This window comes from Rhincodon typus, chromosome 4 (genome assembly GCF_021869965.1).
Source record: "Rhincodon typus isolate 14 chromosome 4, sRhiTyp1.1, whole genome shotgun sequence".
Lineage (NCBI taxonomy): Eukaryota > Metazoa > Chordata > Chondrichthyes > Orectolobiformes > Rhincodontidae > Rhincodon > Rhincodon typus.
In genome coordinates this window covers 44,484,356-44,506,758 of record NC_063335.1, presented here as the reverse complement: position 1 = coordinate 44,506,758, position 22,403 = coordinate 44,484,356, and the positions used below count along the sequence as shown (strand labels likewise).

General features: G+C 40.3%; 1 protein-coding gene across 4 annotated transcripts in view; it reads left to right on the top strand.

The window, feature by feature from the left end:
• The window catches only part of LOC109927803 (MTSS I-BAR domain containing 1), a 184,080-nt gene extending 177,807 nt beyond the window's left edge, over positions 1–6,273 (top strand). For all 4 annotated transcript variants that reach the window (XM_048596068.1, XM_048596067.1, XM_020527831.2 and 1 more), the window contains 3 exons: positions 709–882; positions 2,477–2,639; positions 5,020–6,273. In XM_048596068.1, coding sequence (XP_048452025.1) covers positions 709–882; positions 2,477–2,639; positions 5,020–5,765 — 1,083 coding nt within the window. In that variant the 3' untranslated portion in view covers positions 5,766–6,273. The remainder of the gene's footprint in view (positions 1–708; positions 883–2,476; positions 2,640–5,019) is intronic.
• The last annotated feature ends 16,130 nt before the right edge of the window (positions 6,274–22,403 follow it).

Here is a 22,403-nt window from a genome sequence, read left to right as displayed (position 1 = left end):
CACACACACACACACACACACACACACACACACACACACACACACACACACACACACACACACACACACACACAAACACACACACACTTTTATAATCATGCCTAATCAGACCTGCTGCCTTCACAGAAATAGTACTACAGTGCTGCAACAGTTGTCTGTTATGGTAATGTCTTTAAATTAAAGCTGCTACTATCGTCCGCAATCTTCTCTATCTCTCCACTTTTTCTTCCTCTTGTAAGACACTTCTTATAAACCTACCTCATTGATTGAGCTTGTCACCATTTGATCTTAATATTATCTTTTGTTGCTTGCTGTTAGATTTTACGAGATGCTACACAGATAAATGTATATCTTTCCCCTGAATAATTTAGAATAGGTGTGTGATTTTCATACTTTTCCTTTTCTTGCAAATTCATTTATCTTTCAATTCAATTATCTTTATTCCTGAGTTCTTTTCCTACAGTGTCCTAGAAACAATCCCTTGACTATCAAGACAATCTGTTTCCAGGCCAAATCTATTTCACTAAACTTGTGAATGTAGCCATCCTACTTCTATTTATACGTACCATAACTTTAGTGGGGAAACATCTGCTTGTCTGTGTTACTTAAGAATGCAATGTTTTGGAGCTTTTGATTTGATATTCATAGAAGTTTTGAAAAATGCAGATCTTTATTTACATTTTCAAATACTTGCTGTATTTTAATTAGGACTGGGCCAGACCAGGTCCTTATGATCAACCAGGAGTAAATACATTACCAAGGCGTAAAGACTCAGAGCAGCGGCGAGATGCTGAAGCTAAGACTCCAGTGTCTGCTGGCCAGAATGTACAAATAGAGGAGGCTCAGAGAACTAGAAGTATGACTGTGTCTACTGCATCAAGGGTAATAACTATGAGACTGTTGATTGCTTTGTACTTGGGTTTTCCTTTAAACGTTCAACTTACTTGCTGTTCCTTGTTTGGAAATATTATGCATATGTCCTGTTTTTATTATTACAAATAAAATATTTTATCTTCCTAGCTTTAGAGAATACTCAAGGCTAAAAATTGTTGTATTTTTACATATTGCTCATGTAGTAGATTTAATTTTGAAACTGTGATTTTGATGGTGTAATGATTAGTTTTATATCAAAAGGGTGAATTCATGAAAAACAAAATCAAAGGATGGGCCTAAAGTAAGCCTAGATATGATATTTTCTGAATACAAAATATTAAGAGATTGTTACACATTTTTGACCTTTTTGATAAGGTCCCTCATGGCAGGTTGGTACAAAACATGATGTCACATGGTGTTGGGGGTGAGCTGGTAAGATGGATAAAGAACTGGCTTATTCATAGGATATAGAGGGTAGCGGTGGAAGGATGCTTGTCAGAATGGTGGGTTGTGACTAGTGGTGTTCCGCAGGGATCAGTGCTAGGATCTCTGCAGTTCATGGCCTGTATAAATGATTTGGAGGAAAATGTGGCTGGTCCAATTAGTAAGTTTGCGGATGATACAACGATTGGTGGAGTTGCAGATAGTGAGGAGGATTGTCAGAGGATAGAGCAAATTGTAGATCAGTTGGAGGCATGGGCAGAAAAATGGCAGATGGAGTTTAATCCGGACAAATGTGAGGTGATGCATTTTGGAAGGTCACATACAGTTGGAAATTATGCAGTGAATGGTGGAACCCTTAGGAGTATTGATATGCAGAGGTATCTAGGTGTGCAGGTCCACAGATCACTGAAGGTCACAGCACAGGTAGATAAGTTAGTGAAAATGGCCTATGGCATGCTTGCCTTCATTGGAAGGGCCATCGAGTATAAGGATAGGCAAGTTATGCTGCAACTTTATAGACCTTTGGTTAGGCCACACTTGGAATATTGTGTGCAGTTCTGGTCACCACACTACCAGAAGGATGTGGATGCTTTGGATAGGGTACAGAAAAGGTTCACCAGGATGTTGCCAGGTATAGGGGATTTCAACTGTGAAGAAAGGTTGGACAAACTGGGTTGGTTTTCATTGGAATGCAGGAGATTGAGGGACAACCTGAAAGAAGTTTATAAGATCATGAATGGAATGGATGGTATAGAGCTTTTTCCCAGGGTGGAGGGCTCAATTACTAGGGGACACAGGTTCAAGGTGTTGGGGTGGGGCGTCAGCGTTGGTGGTGTTTTGAGTTCAACAGAGGTGTGCGAGGTAAGTTTTTCACAGAAAAGGTGGTGAGTGCCTGGCACACGCTGCCAGAGGAGGTGGTGACACAATAGCAGCATGCAAGATGCACCTGGATGAATACATGATTAGGTAGGGAACAGAGGGATACAGATCATGTAAATGAAGACAGTTTTAGTATGGATGGGCAAAATGTGTCATCACAGGCTTGGAGGGCCAAAAGGCCTGTTCCTGTGCTGAATTATTCTTTGTTCTTCGTAAAATATGATTGCATTAGGTAGATCAGCGCAGTAGTAATTTACTTTGGATTGCTTGTATTTGGTAGCAGGGGGAGGAGGCAGAAAGTCATGAAGAACTAGCTTTGGCCCTCAGTAGAGGTCTACAGCTGGATACTCAGAGGAGCAGCAGAGATTCATTGCAGTGCTCCAGTGGATACAGTACACAGACAACCACACCATGTTGCTCTGAGGACACAATCCCTTCACAAGGTAAACACAACTTGCTTGTTGGATGCTCTGACATAATGGTAACAACAAACTTTAATTAAAAGAAAAAGATCTTAAATTTTGCATATAGTCAGTGCAATGGTCCCTTCAGTCATGATATGCTATATGCTCCCATTAGTAGCATGATTAAGTTTTAACTGCCTCTGAAATGGCTGTAGAAAGGCACTCAAATAAAAGGGCACTAAGGGTGGGCAAAAATGCTGATTCAGCCAGTGATGCCAACACCCTGTAAATGAATTTTTTAAAAGTCAGCCTTAATTTTTTTCCTGAAAAGGCACGTGTCACTTAATTTACCTTATGGGTGTGAGAGATTCATCAGGTGATATGAGCTTTATTGTGAATTCATGCAGTCTTCATATGTCCCCACTCTTTGTATCAGATTCTGTTGACATTTTAAAATGGCAACCTCCCACACCAAGATGAACATTTCATTTTTTTAGTCAGTGTATAAGTTGACCCCTGTTTTTGTAGGGATTTTTCAAGGCTTCAAAGGTCAATTTAAACATGAGTATCTGTGTCATTTTGCTGTAGACACACCAATTGTGTTTGCACATTTTAATCTGAGATTTCAACCATGTACCAGTGGTTGTTAAACAACATGTATTAAGTTGATCAGGAGATGCATCTGTTTGAAATAAGAGATGTGTTTATTAAATTTATTGCACTTTGTATCTCAGAAAACTGTAAGTAAAGCTGGGAATCTTTTATGTAGACTTAATGCATATTAGAAAAAAAACAATTCAAACTGGACTTCCGAATAATAGGAAATATAACCAGATAAATATTACCAACATTTCACTCCTATATAGCCAGAATTTGAATTATTTTGGTCCCTTTATCTGATTAAAGTTAAACAAAAGGCTTACAGAAATAGCTTAATGTGGATTGGCTCCTACACCTCAGTTTAAATTTTAACACTTGTAAGTTTTTGAGATGTCGTATTAGAAATGTATATTTTCTTTATTGATAGTTTCTCAATTTTAGTCCTGAAGCGAACAGTATCATTAACAACCCAGTAACAAAGCAATTTAAATTCCAGTGGGAAAACCAGTGGTCTAGTCACATCTTTGATTCTCATCCAAGTAGCAGGTAGCTAGTTGAGTCAAGCAATCAAAGAATTTTCATTATTCTGAGATGTTGTGTTATGCAGCTTGCACTGGCATCTCGCCTTGGTATAAGAAATAAATGTGAAGGCCTGTCTTTGAATTCCCATTTGGTTGACTGAAACATTCAGGAGTAGTTTAAAAACAATGGATCAGTCGGGAATCGCATAACACTTTTTCTTTTGTCACTTGCCATACATTGCACATTCAAGCAAATCTGCAGCAATCCTCACTTGTTTATAGGAACACTGTTTTGCTAAAATTATGTAATTGATAATTTTTTTATTTTGTGCCATTTGTTGGTCATGTAACTCATTTGAATTTTATTTGAAATGTGCTGCAATGAGATTTTTCAACTGATTTATATGTACAGGTCATATATCAGGTGCTTGGCCTGCTGTGTTCATCCAGCTCTACACCTTGTTATCTCAGATTCTCCAGCATCTGCAGTTCCTACTATCTCTGAAAAAATACACCGAGGACCTGTTCTCCAAATACATATAGAGGGAGCTGTTTCCAATAGGAAAATAGTTGCATTCAAATGACCAATTATTTACTGGCAACTTGTATTAAAGACCCTGATCTGGCAAAAAGGTTCTCTGCAAAAATAGTGAAGCAAGTGGACTTCACAAGCTTCAAAGTCTCCCCTCCCCCTACCGCATCCCAAAACCAGCCCAGCTCGTCCCCGCCTCCCTAATCTGTCCTTCCTCCCACCCATCCCCTCCTCCCACCTCAAGCCCCACTCTCATCTCCTACCTACTAGCCTCATCCCGCCCCCTTGACCTGTCCGTCCTCCCTGGACTGACCTATCCCCTCCCTAAATCCCCACCTACACTCACCTTTACTGGCTCCATCCCTGCCTCTTCGACCTGTCTGTCTCCTCTTCACCTATCTTCTCCTCTATCCGTCTTCTATCCGCCTCCCCCTCTCTCCCCATTTATTTCAGAACCCCCTTCCCCTCCCCCATTTCTGAAGAAGGGTCTAGGCCCGAAACATCAGCTTTCCTGCTCCTCTGATGCTGCTTGGCCTGCTGTGTTCATCCAGCTCTATACCTTGTTACCTCTGTGTATACCTTGCTGACTGCCACTTTGATTCTGGATATGTATTTAGAAGGTACAAGAGAAAAGAATGGAATAAAACATTTAGTTTCAAACAATGCGTTTTTTAATTAACAGAGGCCTCAAGATTTTACTACAATGCAGATTGAATTAAATTGTCTGAACTTTAAAAAACGAGTGTTTTTTTAATGTTCTACTCAGTTTCAGATTACGATTACTTCTCAGTTAGTGGTGATCAAGATATTGAACAGACAGAGTTTGACAAGTCCTCCACTATTCCACGAAATAGTGATATAAGCCAGTCCTATCGTCGAATGTTCCAGGCAAAGCGCCCTGCTTCTACAGCAGGTTTACCAACCAACAGTGGACCGGTGATGATGACACCAGGAGTTGCGACAATCAGGCGGACGCCTTCAACCAAACCATCAGTCCGAAGAGGAACTATAGGAGGGGGCCCGATACCAATTAAGACTCCGGTGATTCCTGTTAAAACACCAACTGTGCCTGATGTAGGTAGCGTATTAGATGTGCAGCCTGGGCCGGAGGAATGTCCAGAACAAGGTTCTGAGGATGTAGAAATCGTGCAGGTCTCTCCAAAGAGAAGCAGTATACCATCATCTGGTTGCCCATTGGCACCTGTTGTCCCTCCTGTGCCATCCCAATCTCTTAGCCCCACAGATGATGAAGAGAGGCAGTCTGTGATGAACCAGCAGATGACTTCAGAAGTTGGAGCAGCCAACCTGGGTACCACACTGGCAGCTGCATCTGGGGAGCAGCTTTGTACCGATTCAGCTTTGACCCTGCAAGAGTTGGATACGGCAGGTGAGCATTCCACGGCTGAGGCTGCGGAGCCCCCTCAAGGTGAAGATATGTTGAGCGCTATCCGACGTGGAGTGAAACTGAGAAAAACAACTACTAATGATCGCTCAGCCCCAAGGCTTTCATAAACGTATATATTGTAGAGATTAAAGTAGATTCTCTGTCACTCAGAGCAATCTATTTTGTTAGAATCTCAATGACATACCACCATGTATTTTATTTAAGAAGCTCATGAGAGGGGAAACTGGTGAAAGAGAGAGAAAAAGCAGTAAGGGGTAGGCGGGGTGGTAGGGTGGTAAGGCAAATAGTGGGGCTGGGAAATTCTTACTAATTGCATTACCTTTTTGGAATTTATGGTCTGTAAATTTAAAAACCTGTTTTCTGTTATAGCTTTTTATTTTACCAGCTGCTTTTTCCCCTCCCTTCTGCCAAACCAGAAGGTGCCAAATCATATCTGACATGCTATGAATTTCACTGTAATTTGATAGAGCATAACATGTTCAATTTTATAAAATTCTGGAATGAATAATTTCATTTAAAAGAATATCATGTAAAGTTGATCGTAACAGCAAGCTAATGAAGAATGCACCAAATTAATGGTGCGTAAAGAAAAATTAAAGTTTTAGCTTAGTGGGATTTTATTCATGTTATTTCTTCATTTCTTTAGGATGGAGCGATAAGCAGCATCATTCAGTATTAACTTTAGTTACTGTCTGAACAGTAAATTGTGGAAATTATAACTACCAGCTAACATAATTTAAGCAATACAGAACAAATAGGGCATAATGAGTCAGTGTGAATTTAATGTTTAGTTATAGAGTGCCATGACAATGACCGCCCTTACAAAATGGATGTTTTTACACTGATAGCTAGGCATACTGCAGTTTTATAGTGCTTAATGTTGATCCTATTGAAATGAGCCATATCCAATCACACAACTTATAATTTCATATCCTGTTTTAGGCATTGCTTTTGTTAAATCTAACTGTCCACAGAAATTAGCTTTTTGAATGCGTGTGATTAGGTGTCATCTCTTCAAATCCACATTAGTTCATGTACTTTATTCACCTCCTTTCCCTTTTCCCCTCTATTTTTCTAATTTTAAATATGACTTTTAGGCTAACATAATGGAAAGTATGTGAAATAAAGTAGTAACATACCTTTTTAAAAGTCAAAGGGAGCAGGGAGTTCTGTAGGTAACAATGCCTTTTTCTCAAAGTTTCTTCTTTATAAAAAAAAAGAAATAGATTAACCCAGCAGGCTGGGCTCAGTTAAAACCCATATAATACAACTTCAAGAAAAGTAAGCAAAATCTTCATGCTATGACAGAGCAGTAGCCATAGAATTACAGCTCAGGTCTTATCCCTTGTGCAAATGTACCTTCTTTTAAGAATACTTTTGGGGGCTTGTTTGTTATGTATTGCAGCTCTTGATTCATATCTGCCATGTAGTAATATTTGAATACAGAAAATTAAAAAATGACAGAGTACTGCAAGCATTGTGTATAGTTGCCAGCTCCTGTCTGCATGATTAATTTGTCAATATGTATTTAGCATTTCTTGTAACCTTAAGTCTTATTGTTTTGTCAGTTTTGTATTTCATTTGTCAGTAAATGCTCATTGCCACCTCCAACCTTATTCTCTCCCTTCTCTTGATTCTCAGCACCCTATAGGTGTCAGCATGAGGTGGTGACAGTATTTTGGAATATCATTTGATTCTCAAAGCATTTCGAAGTGTTAGCCACTTCAAGTATTTAAAGTTGTGTTTTTAGCTCAGACTTGCAAATATTTTTAGATGATTTTTCAACACCTCAGGAGTCACAGACCACAGAAGATGAAATATTTCCATCAAGCACAGAGAATACAAGAACATTCTAGAGGTTGAAACATGGAATCCGCTGTTTGAATTAAATAAACTGATGTGAAGCTATTTTTGATTTTTGTAAAATAAAAACTAGGCAAACCAGCAATTGACGTTTCATAGTTGCAACATGTTTAATAAACAAGCCCCTGACTAGAAAACAGCATTATCTTTGTAGTGTGTGCATTGATTCTGAAACTAAAATGAAATAGGTGAGACAGGAATAACTGATATATGGTAATAACTCCAGCTGATGCAGATTGCAGATGATGCTAATAAACAAAAGTTACTTAATAGCTCTTTAAAAACCTGAAATCATAGAGACTTAATTGTAACCATTAAGACCTGTAAAACTGTAGGGAAACTTTTCAATAACAGGTAGTGTGTTGAAGTAGATTCTAACATTTCATTATGTATCTTGCATCTCTTCATGAAGTTAAATATTAAATAATGTTGCCAAAATTTTAATAATGTGTAAACTGACAGAATTGTTTTTGAAATGGTAAAAAATTGATGTGTTTTGCATATTGTAAAAGCAGGCTATCAAACTGAAACTAGAATTGTATCTAATGGTAAATTATTGTGGTTTGTTCCTGGTTTGTATCGAGAGTTGACCTCTCCATGTGCAGTTTTTTTTTGGTTGACAGGTGTAAATATAACAATCTATAATTTTGTGTCACCTGTGTAATGATTGCTTCAGCCCACATTAAAGAAATGTTCAAAAAATTTCATTTTGCAATAAATTGTTTGTGTTTTTAACTTACCTAAGTTGTTCTAAAGTTGAGAAGCAATTTGCTCTCATCCTCAATTCCTGATGTCAGAATTTAAATGTCGTTTACAGTCGTTCTCGGTAACCAAGGCGTTACTGAGATATACGGAGGAAGAAACTCCTTACAGGTCTTTCTGTATTTACATAATTAAATTTGGCATAAACAAACAGTTTTTTAAAATCTTTTTCACTCTTGTTTATTCTTTCCTGAGATGTGGACATTGCTGACAAGTTCAGTATTTGGTCCCTAACTAGGTTTAATGTGTTGGTGTGAGCTACCTTCTTGAACCACTGTACTCCGTGTTGTGTAGGCACACTCAGAATGCTACTATAGGCAGAGTTCCAGAATACTGAATGAATGACTGTGAAGAAATGGCAATATAGTTCCAAGTCAGGTTGGTGTATAAGAAGGAACTTGGGATTGTGGTAATACCAAACAAGGTGGTAGAGGTCATCGGTTTGGAACATGCTGGCAGAGGAGTCATAGAGATGTATAGCACAGAAACAAACCTTTCCGTCCAACTGGTCCATGCTGACCAGATATTCTAAATTAATCTAGTCCCACTCGCCAGCATTTGACCCATATCCCTTTAAATCCTTCCTATTCACATACCCATCCAAATGCCTTTTAAACGTTGTCATTGTCCCAGCCCACACCACGTCCTCTGCAGCTCATTCCATACACACACATCCTCTGCATGAAAAAGTTGCCCCTTAGGTAGCTTTTAAATCTTTCCCCTCTCACCCTCAGCCTATGCCCTCTAGTTTTGGACTCCCTACCCTGGGGAAAAGATCTTGACTATTCTCCATATCCATACCCCTCATGATTTTATAAACTTCTATAAGGTCACCCCTGAGCCTCCGACACTCCAGGAGAAAAATGCCCGAGCCTATTCAGCCTCTCCCTACATACAGCTCAAAACTCTCCAAACCTGGCAACATCATTATAAATCTTTTCTGCACCCTTTCAAGTTTCACAACATCTGTCTTATAGCAGGGAGACAGAAACAAACACAGTATGGGCAGCACAGTGGCTCAGTGGTTAGCACTGCTGCCTCACAGCACCAGGGACTCGGGTTCGATTCCACCCTCGGGTGACTGTCTGTGTGGAGTTTGCACATTCTCCCCGTGTCTGCATGGGTTTCCTCCGGGTGCTCCAGTTTCCTCCCACAGTCCAAAGATGTGCATGCTAGGTGGATTGGCCACGCTAAATTGCCCGTAGTGTTCAGGGATGTGTAGATTAGGTGGGTTATAACGATGTGGGTCTAGGTGGGATGCTTTAGGTTCAGTGTGGACTGGTTGGGCCGAAGGGCCTATTTCCATACTGTAGGGATTCTATGATTCTATTCCAAAAGTGGCCTAACCAGTGACCTGTACAGCCGCAACATTTCCTCCCAACTCCTATATGCAGTGCACGGACCAATAAAGGCAACTATACCAAATGCCTTCTCCACTACCCTATCTACCTGTGACTCTGCTTTCGAGGAACTATGCACCTGCACTCAAGAGTCAAGGTGAGTTTCAGCAGTGTGTCTCTTACACCACTGTCACTGTGTGTTGCTAATGGAATAGGTGAATATTTATGTTGGTAAATGGAGTGTTGATCAAGCAGGCTACATTGTCCTGGAAGCTGTCGAGCTTCTTCAGTGTTGGGAGCTATATTCATCCAGGAAAGTGGAGATTAGTTCATCACACTCTTGACTTGTACTGTTTAGGTAGTGAGCAAGGTTTGTGGAGTCAAGTGAGTTACTCTCCTCAGAATTCCCTGCCTCTGACCTGCCTTTGTAGTCACAGTATTTATATGATTAATACAATTGATTTTCTGATCAATGGTATTTACCAGAATGTTAATATTGTTAACATGGTAATGCCATTTTAATGTCAACACAATTGATTTCTTTCTTTTTGAGGTTGGTCATTGCCTGGCATTTGTGTGACACAAATATAACTTAGCAAGTTACCTGAATGTTGTTCAGGTGTTGGTGGATAAGAACATGGACATTTTTTAGTAACTGAGGAGTTGCAAGCGGTACTGAATTTTGCTGATCATCAGTATAATGAAATTGAAAATTATTTATCACACCCTTTTGTGGTAACTGCAATTTTATGAGAAGCTGAATTGCTGTACTTTGAAAATAAATTAATGAGCTATCAATAGACCACATCTTCCAGCACTCTATGAAGATAACAGAAACTAAAACACTTTGCAGGGCTTTCAGCACCTACAAATAGTATTTGTGTTCCACAAGTATATAGTTGAGGACTGAATGGTATAACAAATCAGTGTTATTTTGCCTCTAGCCATTTTTTGGAATCATTCTCATGTGGATTTGATTGTAAAGTAGGGGTACAATTCTAAAAAGAGGTGCAGGAGCAGAAGGACCTAGGTATATATGTGCACAGATCATTAAAAATGTCAGGTGAGAGAATAGTTAATAAAGCATGCAGTTTTCTGGACTTTATTAATATGGCATGGGGTACAAAAGCAAGCAGTTGATGTTGAACTTGTAAAAGATAATTATTAGACTTCGCTTGGACTTTGTGTATAGTTGTGGGCACCACATTATAGGAAGGGTTTGAACACATTGGAGGGAGTAAAGAAGTAATTTTGAAGAATGGTACAGTAATGAGAAGCTTTAGTCATGAGGATAAACTGAAGAAGTTGGGACTTCTCTTTAGCGGGAAGACAGCTGAAAGGGGGTTGATTGAGGTTTTCAAAATCATGACTCAGCTGGATAAAGTAGATAGAGAGAAGCTGTTCCTGCTTATAAAAGGAACAATAACGAGCACAGATTTAAAGTGATGTGCAAAAGAAGTAATAGTGATGTGAGAAATAAAATTTACTCAGTAGTATGGAATGCACTGCTCAAAAATGTGGTGAAACCAGTTTCAATTGAAGCATTCAAGAGGGCATTGAATGATTATTTGCATAGAAACATTGTGCAAGGGTATGGGGAAAAAAATAGGATATTGTTACCAAGTAGTGTCCCAGGCCTAATCATTTCAGTTGTTTCATCAATGACCTTCTTGCCATCATAAGGTTAGAAGTGGGGATGTTCATCAATGATTGCACAATGGTCAGCATTGTTCATAACTGCTCAGATACTGAAGCAGTCCATTTTCAAATGGAACAAGACCTAGACAAAATCAAGATTGGGCTGTCAAGTGACAAGTAATGTTTACACCACACAAATACCAGGGGTAATGAAATCTCCAATAAGGGACAATCAAACCATGATCTTTGGATGTTCAATGGCATTACCATCATTGAGTCTTCCACTATCAATACCCTTAGGTTACCATTGACCAGAAACTTAACTGGACTCAACATCTAAATACAATGGCTACAAGAGCAAGTAGGAGGCTAGAAATATCGCAATGAGTAATTCATCTCCTGACTCCCCTTATCCCTGGATGACTGCAGCTTCCACAACAGTCAAGTTCGACACCAGCCAGGACAAAGCAACCCACTTGGTTGGCACCAGATCCACAAGGATCCATTCCCTTGACCACCGACACTCAGTGACGGCAGTATGTACTAGCTACAAGATGCAGTGCAGAAATTCGCCAGAGATTCTCAGCAGCACCTTCCAAGCCCATGATCACTTCCATTTTGAAGGACCAGGGCAACAGATGCTTGGGAACATGACAATCTGCAAGTTCCCCTCCAAGTCATTCACCATCCTGATTTGAAAATATATCACTGTTCCTTCACTGTCACTTGGTCAAAATTCCAGAATTCTCTCTCTAAGGGCATTGTGGGTCTACTGACAGCACACGAACTGCAGCGGTTCAAGAATGCATCTGGCCACTACCTTCTCAAGTGCAACTAGGGATGGACAATAAATGCTGGCCAGCCAGTGATACCCACATCCCCTGAGTGATTAAAAAGTCCCACACTTTTAACAAACTTGTGAGAGAAAAAACAATTCTCATCCCCATTTCCGTGTTCTACGTGAAACCTCTATTATACTATGTCCCATAATTTTAGTGCCCCCATAAACATTCTCTTGGTATCTACCCTAGCCAGTCCCTTCAGTATCTTGTTTGTTTCATTGCATCAACTCCCGTTCTTGCAAACTTCTAACCTGTTCGGCCTTTCTTCATAAGGTAAGCACTTCATTACAAGAATGGGTTGAGTGAACCATCTCTGAAAGTCATCCATTTTCGTCTAGGAGATCAAAACTGTATACAGTTACAAAACTGCTCCAGGTGTGGTCACACTAACGCCCTGTGCAACTGCAGTATAATTTCCTGGTCTTATATTTCACTCCCCTTGCAATAGAGGACAACTTTCCATTTGTCTTCCTAATCATTTGCTGTACTCGCGTACAAACTTTGTGATTAATGGACCAGGAACCCAAATCACTCTGTACCATCACAATTTGCAAACTCTGTCTCGTAAATTGGATACTACTTTGTCTTTATACCTATGCAAATTCTGTGCCACCTTTTGACAACTTGCATTCCTACCTATCTTGTCATTAGCACTGACCCGAGTGGTACTTCATTAGTTATACTTTATGTAGTGATCCATGTTCAGCAAACAAACTAAACAGTACAAGTGTGAGAATTCCATCAGCAACAGGGCATAAAACTTTGCAGGTGATGTTCTGTTTTCAGAATGATGTACTTAATTGAGCTAAAGCTGTGTCTAAGTTTCATCGTGTGAAAACAAACGACATTCTTTACTGTTGAGAATAATGTGCCATCTACTATTCCATGAGGCTCATTATGATGCTCTCCGATGTGAATGGAGCTCTTCTGATGTGGAGTTGACACTAATGCATAGAATTTGCATAGACATTTACACTATTCAGTTATACATAGGTGGAAGTTCAACAGAAAGCTCTGAGCAACCAGCTACACAGACTCAATGTTGGTATTTATGTCCTGTGTGAATTACAGACATGTAACTGACTTCTGTCATGCTCGTTGCCTGTGTCTTTTATATTAAATATTTTTATCTTCTATCTCTATGCCAGGGATAAATGCTGAAGTATTTTTCATTGCCAGTAATTAAGTGGGTTAAAAGGTTTTTCAACAAAGGTATTTCTGTAGCATTTTGTGAACTGAAAGATAGAAGTTAAATATCAATCTGAGATGAAAAATAAGTGTTCATTGCAGAAGGCCCAATCTTCACTATATAATTGATCATGGAGTGAACAAAAGGATACAAGATGTGATATAGACTTGAAACTGAAGATTATTGATCTGAAAATGTTCCTTCAGAGGTATGACATTTATTGCAGAACGTGATTTGTTAAACTGTATTATCTGATAAATTCCAACTTATGGTTTCCTCTCAAAATCTTCCTAAACAGGGTGATAAAATGTATTTTGTGATGAATTCCTAAAATTTCCAACACACAAACAGGCCATTTAGCTCAACTAGTTAGTGCCAATATTTATGATTCTCACAAACCTCCTCTCATTCTGACATATCTACCTCTGTCTACACATCCTTCTGTATCTTTCTTTTCTCCTTATGCACTTAAAATGGTTCTCATCTATTTACTGGAATATTAGCTTTGGTACAAATGTTGATGTGACATGATTATTAATTTCAATCATCAGAATTTATTTGATATAATCAGGGACACCGACCATTAATTCAGTCTTTTACAAAAGAAATAGTTTTGACTTTGTACTATGGCAACTGGAGAAACAAAGGTTCCGTAAAGTAGTGCTTATCATGAAGTTCCTGCATTCATTGAATCCAGCTTGCGCACTTACCAGTATGAGTTCAATACACTCCCTCCAGCCAAGTTGGCATAGATTAATCATGTATGGTCGAGTGCAAGTGGTTAATTGCATTGAATATTGCATTTTTTAAGGAAATATGACCTGCTCTTGCTAAAGGCCAAAGACTGCCCTACATACAAGAAAGAAAGCATTGAGGAGCATCCATCCAAACTGCTGTAGTTGTTTTTGAATAAGAACAAAAATCTGGAGGTGGATAACTTGATGGTGCATTAATATAGAATGACCTTTCACCAATGTGCTTGACTTACATCAAAACTAACCATAAAACGTATGGTAAGTCATTCATTGAAATCATACTATTTTAACAGAATAGAAATCTATTCTTCAGGGAATGTATTGGAATAAAAGATAATCTCCAGCTTGTTTCTTTTTAAGATGTACAATTGTGATGGAGTGGCCAGTGAATATTCTGACCACTGGGTTAAGATCCAGCTCAGATGTCTGTCAACTTGCTGTAAGGATCCAGTTTAGCTTAGCCAGACCTTTTGTCATGAGCACAGGCTGATAGCAAAGACTGCCCCAAATAGTGTAATCCTGTCCACACTACAGAATGGCTGGTATAGGAAAATGACAAACGTATTGGTGCAAGGACAGTAGCTTTTATTTTGCTTACATTGTGTTTGAGAATTCTAGCTGAGGTAAGATTTATTATGCTAACATATGAATTGTCTGAAATAGGAAGTATTCTGCTTTCAATTTATTAATGAGTGTAAACATGAAGAGTGTACCCTGAGAGCCGTTGTGTGCTAATTCACTTCCCTTGCACATTGAAGGTTGGTACATGCTGTGGTCCAGCTTCTTTATTTGTTAATGAACACCTTTTAGACATCAGTGATACTTTTTTAAGACATTGTAATAGTGGTCAGTTCCAACAGAATATTCACTGACCATCCATCACAATTGTATATCTTAAAAAGAAACAAGCTGGAGATTATCTTTTATTCCAATACATTCCCTGAAGAATAGGTTTCTATTCTGTTAAAATAGTATGATTTCAATGAATGACTTACCATACTTTTTATGGTTAGTTTTGATGTAAATCTTGGTAGATGTAAATTGTTATGTTGGATTTTCAGGCTGAATGACTCGGTATTAAGTAGCTTTGTTATAATTTGTGTATTGGACTCTAGATCAAGCTAACTGCTCGCCTTGGATTTTCTAAGAGTTCTGAAACAAGACACTACTGCAGGGAGATTGTTTTGTGAATACTTTGAAGCACAAAGGCGAAACTCTCAGCCATTACATCCCTATATCATTTTCTATTTGCAATACATAGCATAGCTGTAGGAATTTCAGCTTTTAAAAAAAGTCCATTAGTCCATTGTGTAAAATAGAATGGTGCTGCATGAGTTTTTATGGGTTGAATTGTTAACAATTGTGGATTGCTGATGACCCATGTACCGTAGTTTTTCAGTGCAACATTGTGCATTTAGAATGATGCTGATATTTTTATATTTTGGATGGGTCATTCAGTTACAAAGATTTTAATTGCACAGTGGGAAAATAATACTTGTAGCTTCGTAGTGAGTGATCGCTGATTCTGAAGGGCAGAAAGCTGTGTAGGGCTACTCGGAAAAGATTGAATTTTGAAGGTAAAAAGAGAATTTTTGCTGGGGAGAATATTTGCAGAAATAAAACTTTTTAGAGTTTTTCGTGCACTGATTATGTCCAAAGATGTGCAAGTTAAGAAGACTGGCCATGTTAAATTGCCCTTAGTGTCAGGGATGTGTAGGTTAGGTGCGTTGGCTATGGGAAATGCAGGGTAACAGGGATAGGGAATGGGGATGGGTCTGGGTGGGGTGCTCTTCAGAGGATTGGTGTGGACTCGGTCAGAATGGCCTGTTTCCACACTGTAGGGATTCTGTGGATTATGGCAGATGATCTGGAGAATGTACAGAATAATATGCTAAATTATTTTAATTTTGAGGCAAACAATGGTCATTATTGCCAAAAGCTACATGGGGAAAATCTAATCGGCAAAAGCAAAAAGGTGATGAACCAAAGTGGGTACGTGATATCAAGTTTGTGGCAAAATTAGCAGAATGCTGACTCATACTCCTCTGAGATATTGAGTAATATTAGAGTTTGAGCTGCTTCATTGAGTGAGGGAAAGGAGAGCAGTTCAAGGCAGTAATACCACAAGATATTATTATTGCATGCCAGAAAGATGACATCAGCCATATTGAACCCTGTCGATAACTTTGAAGGCCCAGATACAGGTAGAAGATAATACATCAATGAGAATTGTGATGAGGTTAGCGTGACCGATAGTACCATGCATTCAATTCATAGTGCAAGATTACAATATAACATAGGAATAAAGAGTCATTTATTCAGTTCCTACTACTTGTTCCACTATTCGCATGGACCATTGCGGATCTGCATCTCAATGTGAACTGCTGATGTGATTTTATATCCTTAATACCCATGCCTCATAAAATCTGGCAATCTCAGCTTTGAAATTCTCAATTAACCTAGCTAACCAGCTTTTTTATAGGAGCATCTTCCAAATTTTCGCATCCCTTTGAAGAGGTCCTTCTTGACCTGATCTGGTTCTTCTTTTAGGATAATGCTTTCATGTACCAGACTCTTTCACCAAATGTAGTAGTCTGTCTCATTCTACCCCATTAAGTCATTTAATCATTTTAAACACCTCCAGTTGGATTGCCCCTTAAAATTATTAAAAAAAACATCATGAGTAGGAGCAGGAGTAGGCTATTTCGTCCCGTAAGCCTGTCCCACCATTCAACAGACTGATCTGGCCAAGGCCTCAATTCTTCATTTGTGCCTGTTCCTCTTACCCTCAAATGCCTGATATTCCAAAAATCTGTCTACCTCTCCTTTGAATACTTTGTGATCTTACTTCTACAACTTTCTGGGCTAGGGAATGCCAGACATTCACTATTCTTTGAGAGAAGAAATTCTTTTGCATCTCATTTTTATACATGAACCCTTTATAACTACATCCCCTAATTCAAGACTCCTCCCACTGTTGGAAACATCACCTCAACAATCACTCTGTCAAACTGCTTTGCATATTTCAACAAGAATACCCCTTATTCTAAACTCAAATGAATGATGGCTGACCTGTGTAACTGCTCTTAATAAGTGACCCTTTCATCTCCGGTATCAACCTGGTGAAGCTCTTTTGAATTACTGCCCCCCAGCCACCTTGTGCCAATATATACCCTTTCTCAAACAAGGGGACCAAAACTGTATGCAGTACTTCAGGTGTGGTCTCACCAACACGTTTATTTTTAATTAACAAGTTTGCATATGTATGACAACCTCTGTGGCAGAAGGAACCTAAATGAGGTCTTTCTGGCCCAGAAGTAGGGAAACTACCTCGCTGCCACAAGACCATGAAAGTAATCATAGTATTCAAACCTGCAATCTTTTGATAACATCTGTCTCTGCAGAAGTCAGACATCTTAGCCTTTAGGCTGTGTGACCATCCTAAACTTTATGTGCTGAAGGGAATAAAAGCCTAGTCTATGCAACTAGTCCTCATCAATTAAGCCTTTTAATCCTGACATCATTCTGAATTTGTGCTGAGCCTAGAAATGAACTCAACACTTGAACTGAGTCCTAACCAGCATTATAGGAAAGGAGACAATCAAATTTATTTCTTGAAAATATATCCACCAGTATTAAGGTTTTCTGCTTTGTACTGATGTTTGTATCTTATGAGGTTTCCTTTGCTCCCAAATAGGACATAAAACAAAACAAACACAACTAACTTTGTAAAATATGTTCTTTTAACTGAGACTTCTTTGTCTGTGCTTTACCCAATGACTGCTCATAGTAAAAGTCACACACAATTACAGTCTACTAGTCAGTCGGACTGAACAGTTGTATGATGGCTTTGGTTTATGATGGAAATCCAAATGTAATGGTGGCATTTATTTCAAAGGGAATGGAATGTAACAATAGGACAGTCTTGTAAAATTATATGAGGCATTAGCCCACAGCTGGAATCCTGTGAACTGTTTTGGTCCCCCTTATCTTTTCTGAACCCTCTTCAATTTAGTAATATCCTTATTATAGCAGGGGGACCAGAACTGCACACAGTAGTCCAGAAGAGGTCTCACCAATGTCCTGTACAACCACAACATGATGTCCCAACCCCTAAATCCAGTGTGGTCTGAGCAATGAAGGCAAGCATGCCAAACACCACCTTAACCACTCTGTCTACCTGTGATGCAACTTGCAATGAACTCAGATTACTCTGGAAGGTTAACATTTCTCAAATATTTGAGCAATGGGTGAAGCTAGCTGTTTCATTATGCTATTATGCAATAGCAACATGAACGGTTTTTGTCACTAACAGGATGCTGACATCAAGTCAAAAAGACTTTCTACCAGTCACACAAATGAGTAATGTAATATATGAATTTCAATACCAGTGTTATTGCCAAGTACATAGGCAGTGTGTCCCAAAGAGTGGCAGATCATATCAAACAGAATATCCCTTTAGTTGTTCACAACAAACTAATACTCACTGTACCCAACCAATTGATGTTTGCAAAACCAAGCATCTTCTGTATATGGATCTGTGATCCCATTGGATCTTGCCCTGGAAGGCTGATTGATTGGCTAAGAGCCAGAAAACGTTCTGAAAGGATGCAGCAGGAAGGGATAAGGAGGGACACATGGCAGCCATTCTCTCAGAGAAGATGCGACCTGGCCTAGGAGCGGAACTCCGAGAGAGAGAGAGAAAACAACCATGTATTAGACCAATCTTTGCCAAGTTCGTCAGAGCTGGCTACACAGGCTGAACAAGTTTAATTACATGGGTAATACCTGATCCTAGTCTGGTAGCCGGTAGTAGTTTAGATAAAGTTTACGATAAAAGACTTAATGTCACAATTGGTAGAGTAATCAATGTAAGAATCAGGAGTTCTGTAGCAAAAGAGCAGGGTTTTAGAAATATTTGGCCATACAGCCCCTTTTGTGTCTTTACTATATTTTGTGAATAAAATTGCATTGAATTGCAAATCAACTCAACTTTTTTTCATCTCACAAGTGTAGTCCAGTTTACGTAGAAACTGATCAGTGTCCAAAGCATGGACAACATTGGTGTCCCTGGATGGTGCTGGATAAGAAGTGACTAATAGTTATTCTGAATTCAAAGCCCACCAGCGTTGTATCTCCAAATATCTGGCCTGAGCCTGATTTAAGAGGGCAGCTGCCCCAAGTGATAGATTCAAGTGGCTGAACAAGGATAGAGTCAACCGACCAGTAACCGGATTACGTGTTGCATCTGTGTAGTGAAATGAATAAAATAGTGGGGTTTTTGAAGCTAGGCTATTCAGGGAGGAAGGATATACTCTGAACATCAGGAATGAGTCACTTATCTCTTGCACATGGGACTCAGAGGGACTGGGCAGGAATTTAGAGTAAGCTGGACCCTTATCCCAGTCACTTTCTTACCCCCTTGACACACACTAGAGGAGCTAGAGAGCAGGAGGATGGCACATTGCTCAGAGTGGGAGGAAATCCTAAGGAATTAGCTGAATAGGAAATGGCACAGGTCGGCCAAATACTGCACTAAGTTAATTTCAGGTCTGGGATCCAAAATGCAGAATTGTTGCGAGGGCTCGCATAAAGAGTTAGGTAGGTGCGTCCTCAAATTAAGTGAGGCTATAGAGATAGTGGAACAAGTGAAAGGGAGAGAAGTTGAAAATGTAAAGCTTAAAAAAAAAGATAGGGAATGCAAAGTACAGAACTGAGTAAATGCAGGCAAAAATTCACAAACAGGAACAGAGGAACCAGGAGAATTTGCAACCCATGAGACAGTCTCCGGTCCAAGTAGTGAAGGCCTACTATGAAGACAGTGTGCGATCAGGGATTGTGATACAGCTCAAAAATGTAGGACTGAGCTAGCCAAAAAATGTAATTTTCAGGGAATGTTCATGACTCTAAGTCAAGTAAAACAAGGGTAAAGCAAGCTCTGCAGATCATTTGAATTGCTAGTGTGAGATTGATAGATTAAAGTCCCAACTTGGGGTCCAGAAAGGGATAATGTGTGTGTTATTAGGACTGCAGGGGCAGAACAGGAGAAAAGCCATGAGGTGGACTGGGGGACCATAGAGGATGATGCTGGTTCATTGAGACACATGAGGGATGGGGACACCAAACACACTCAGCACCCTAGCTTCTGCTTCTCCTCATCAAATAACCCAAACCTCAAACCAACATGGAGCCCCTTCCAGCTCTGATGAACCCACTGGTTCAAAGGGTCTCTGGCATCCCCCTACTGCTCATCTCGCGGGTGTCTCCAGTGGCTTGGTGGCATTTTTCCGGTTTGCTCCCTGTGCTTGCAGGCAGGGTGCTCTGCACTCCCTAGCATAATGTAGCACTTAATGTACAGGGGTGGGACAACTCTATAGCTGCCCCCTCTATTTCTGTCTCCTCTTTCGTTTCTCCATACCAGTTCAGGGTTGGGATTTACCATAACCAAGGTAATCTTTCCAGGCTTGCTGGATTGGGCTCTTTCTACTCCTGGGCCTCCTTTCTTCATGTGCGGACCATTCTCCAGATCACCCACGTCTCCATGTGTATGATCAACAGGGTCAAAATTATCTCAGGCCTCCCTCCTCTTCTGAGTAGTGTGTGAGACGAAGGTCCTATTGGCCCTATTCTGTGCCTTGAGTTTGGTTCTGTCTACCTGCCCAAAGTGCCTGGCAAATGTGGTCTGCTGTTCCCCTTTCTTTTGCCAGCTCTTATTTAGACCATCTACAGGTCCCCTGTTTTGTAAGTGAACGCAGGTAAAATTGTGGTTTTCATGTCTTCAAGTTCCCCTCCGCCCATGTTTTATGGATGGGCCAAAGTGGACAGGACTGTATGGCTCAAGCACTTTAATATCAACTCGATTTCCTCTGTCCAAACCCATGCAAAATTCTCTGGGGGGAGTTATCAAAGAGTACTTAGAGATCTGATGGTTTGCAGGCAGAGATTTTTTTCTGGCTTTCTGCCTGTTCTGCAACCATGTTTGGGATAGTGTAGGTGGTCCCTTGCCTCTCTTAGCAATTGGAGGTAAGTGGGTTCATCAGGGTCAGAAGGGGCTCCATGGTTGTTTGGGGTTTGGGTTCTTTGGTGAGGAAAGTGAGGCTGGGTGTGGGGGGTAATGCAACGGGGTTGAAGGTACTGAGGGTGTTGGTGGTCCCTATCCCTCATGGTTCTCACCGTAACAACATGCTTCCTATTCCCAATCAGACATGGGGCCTACAGCATGACAGCGTCAGGCCTCATTAAGAAGGATATGTCACACCAGATGGGATAGTATAGGATGGGAGAAGGTGTGGTTGGAGGCCACCATTGAGTTCCAATGGACATGGGGTTCTCATACAAACCAGAATCTGTCCCAAGATATTGGTGAGTCCTGGTGCACCTACTAAAAGATCACCCGCAGCGGATTCATGGACACTTACGGGGGAATCGGAAACTGACCCATTAAGATTCATACTGACTAACACAAACTGCCTTAACCTGGCCATATTAGTTAACTTCCACCTGGAAGTGGAACACGTCCTGGACTCAGGTATCATGCGGAAGTGCAACCTATTGTTTGACACCACATGCTGCTGTATATGGCAGATGTCTGATATAGAATCATAGAATCCCTACAGTGTGGAAACAGGCCATTCAGCCCAACTAGTCCACACTGCCCTCTGAAGACCATCCCACCCAGACCCATTCCCCTGCATTTCCCACGTCTAACCCAAATATCCCTGGACACTACGGGCAATTTAACATGGCCAATCCACCTACCCTGCACATCTTTGGACTGTGGGAGGAAACTGGAGCACCCGGAGGAAATCCACATGGACACGGGGAGAATCTGCAAACTCCACACAGACAGTCGCCCGAGGGTGGAATCAAACCCGCGTACCTGGGGCTGTAAAGCAGCAGAGCTAACCACTGAGCCACCATGCCACCCAAATATGGAGGAGACCCCACTAGAAGTCTCCACAGGTAGAAATGTAAACAGGATTTGCACCCTGAAGAACTGTGGTTTAAGCCCATGGAACCCTAAGAAAGCCAAGATCATGATGTTTCTTTTCTGACTACCATTGTGACCCAGGGGAAACATGAGGTAGAAAAGAATCACATATCAAATCTATAGCACACTTTTCCCTATCCACAGACATGAGTTCATTGCATTCTTTCTGGACCTAATAGAGTATTGCCAGAACCATATGAATGGTTTCACCACCAGAGCCTGCCCACTGTCTAACCTGTTTTTAAAAAAATGTCCCCTGTAAATGGACCAACCAGCGTATGCAAACTGACTCAGAATTAAAACAGGCCCTGGCAAAGGCTCCAGCACTAAAGGTACCAGACTGGGAACTGCTATTCACATTAGAAG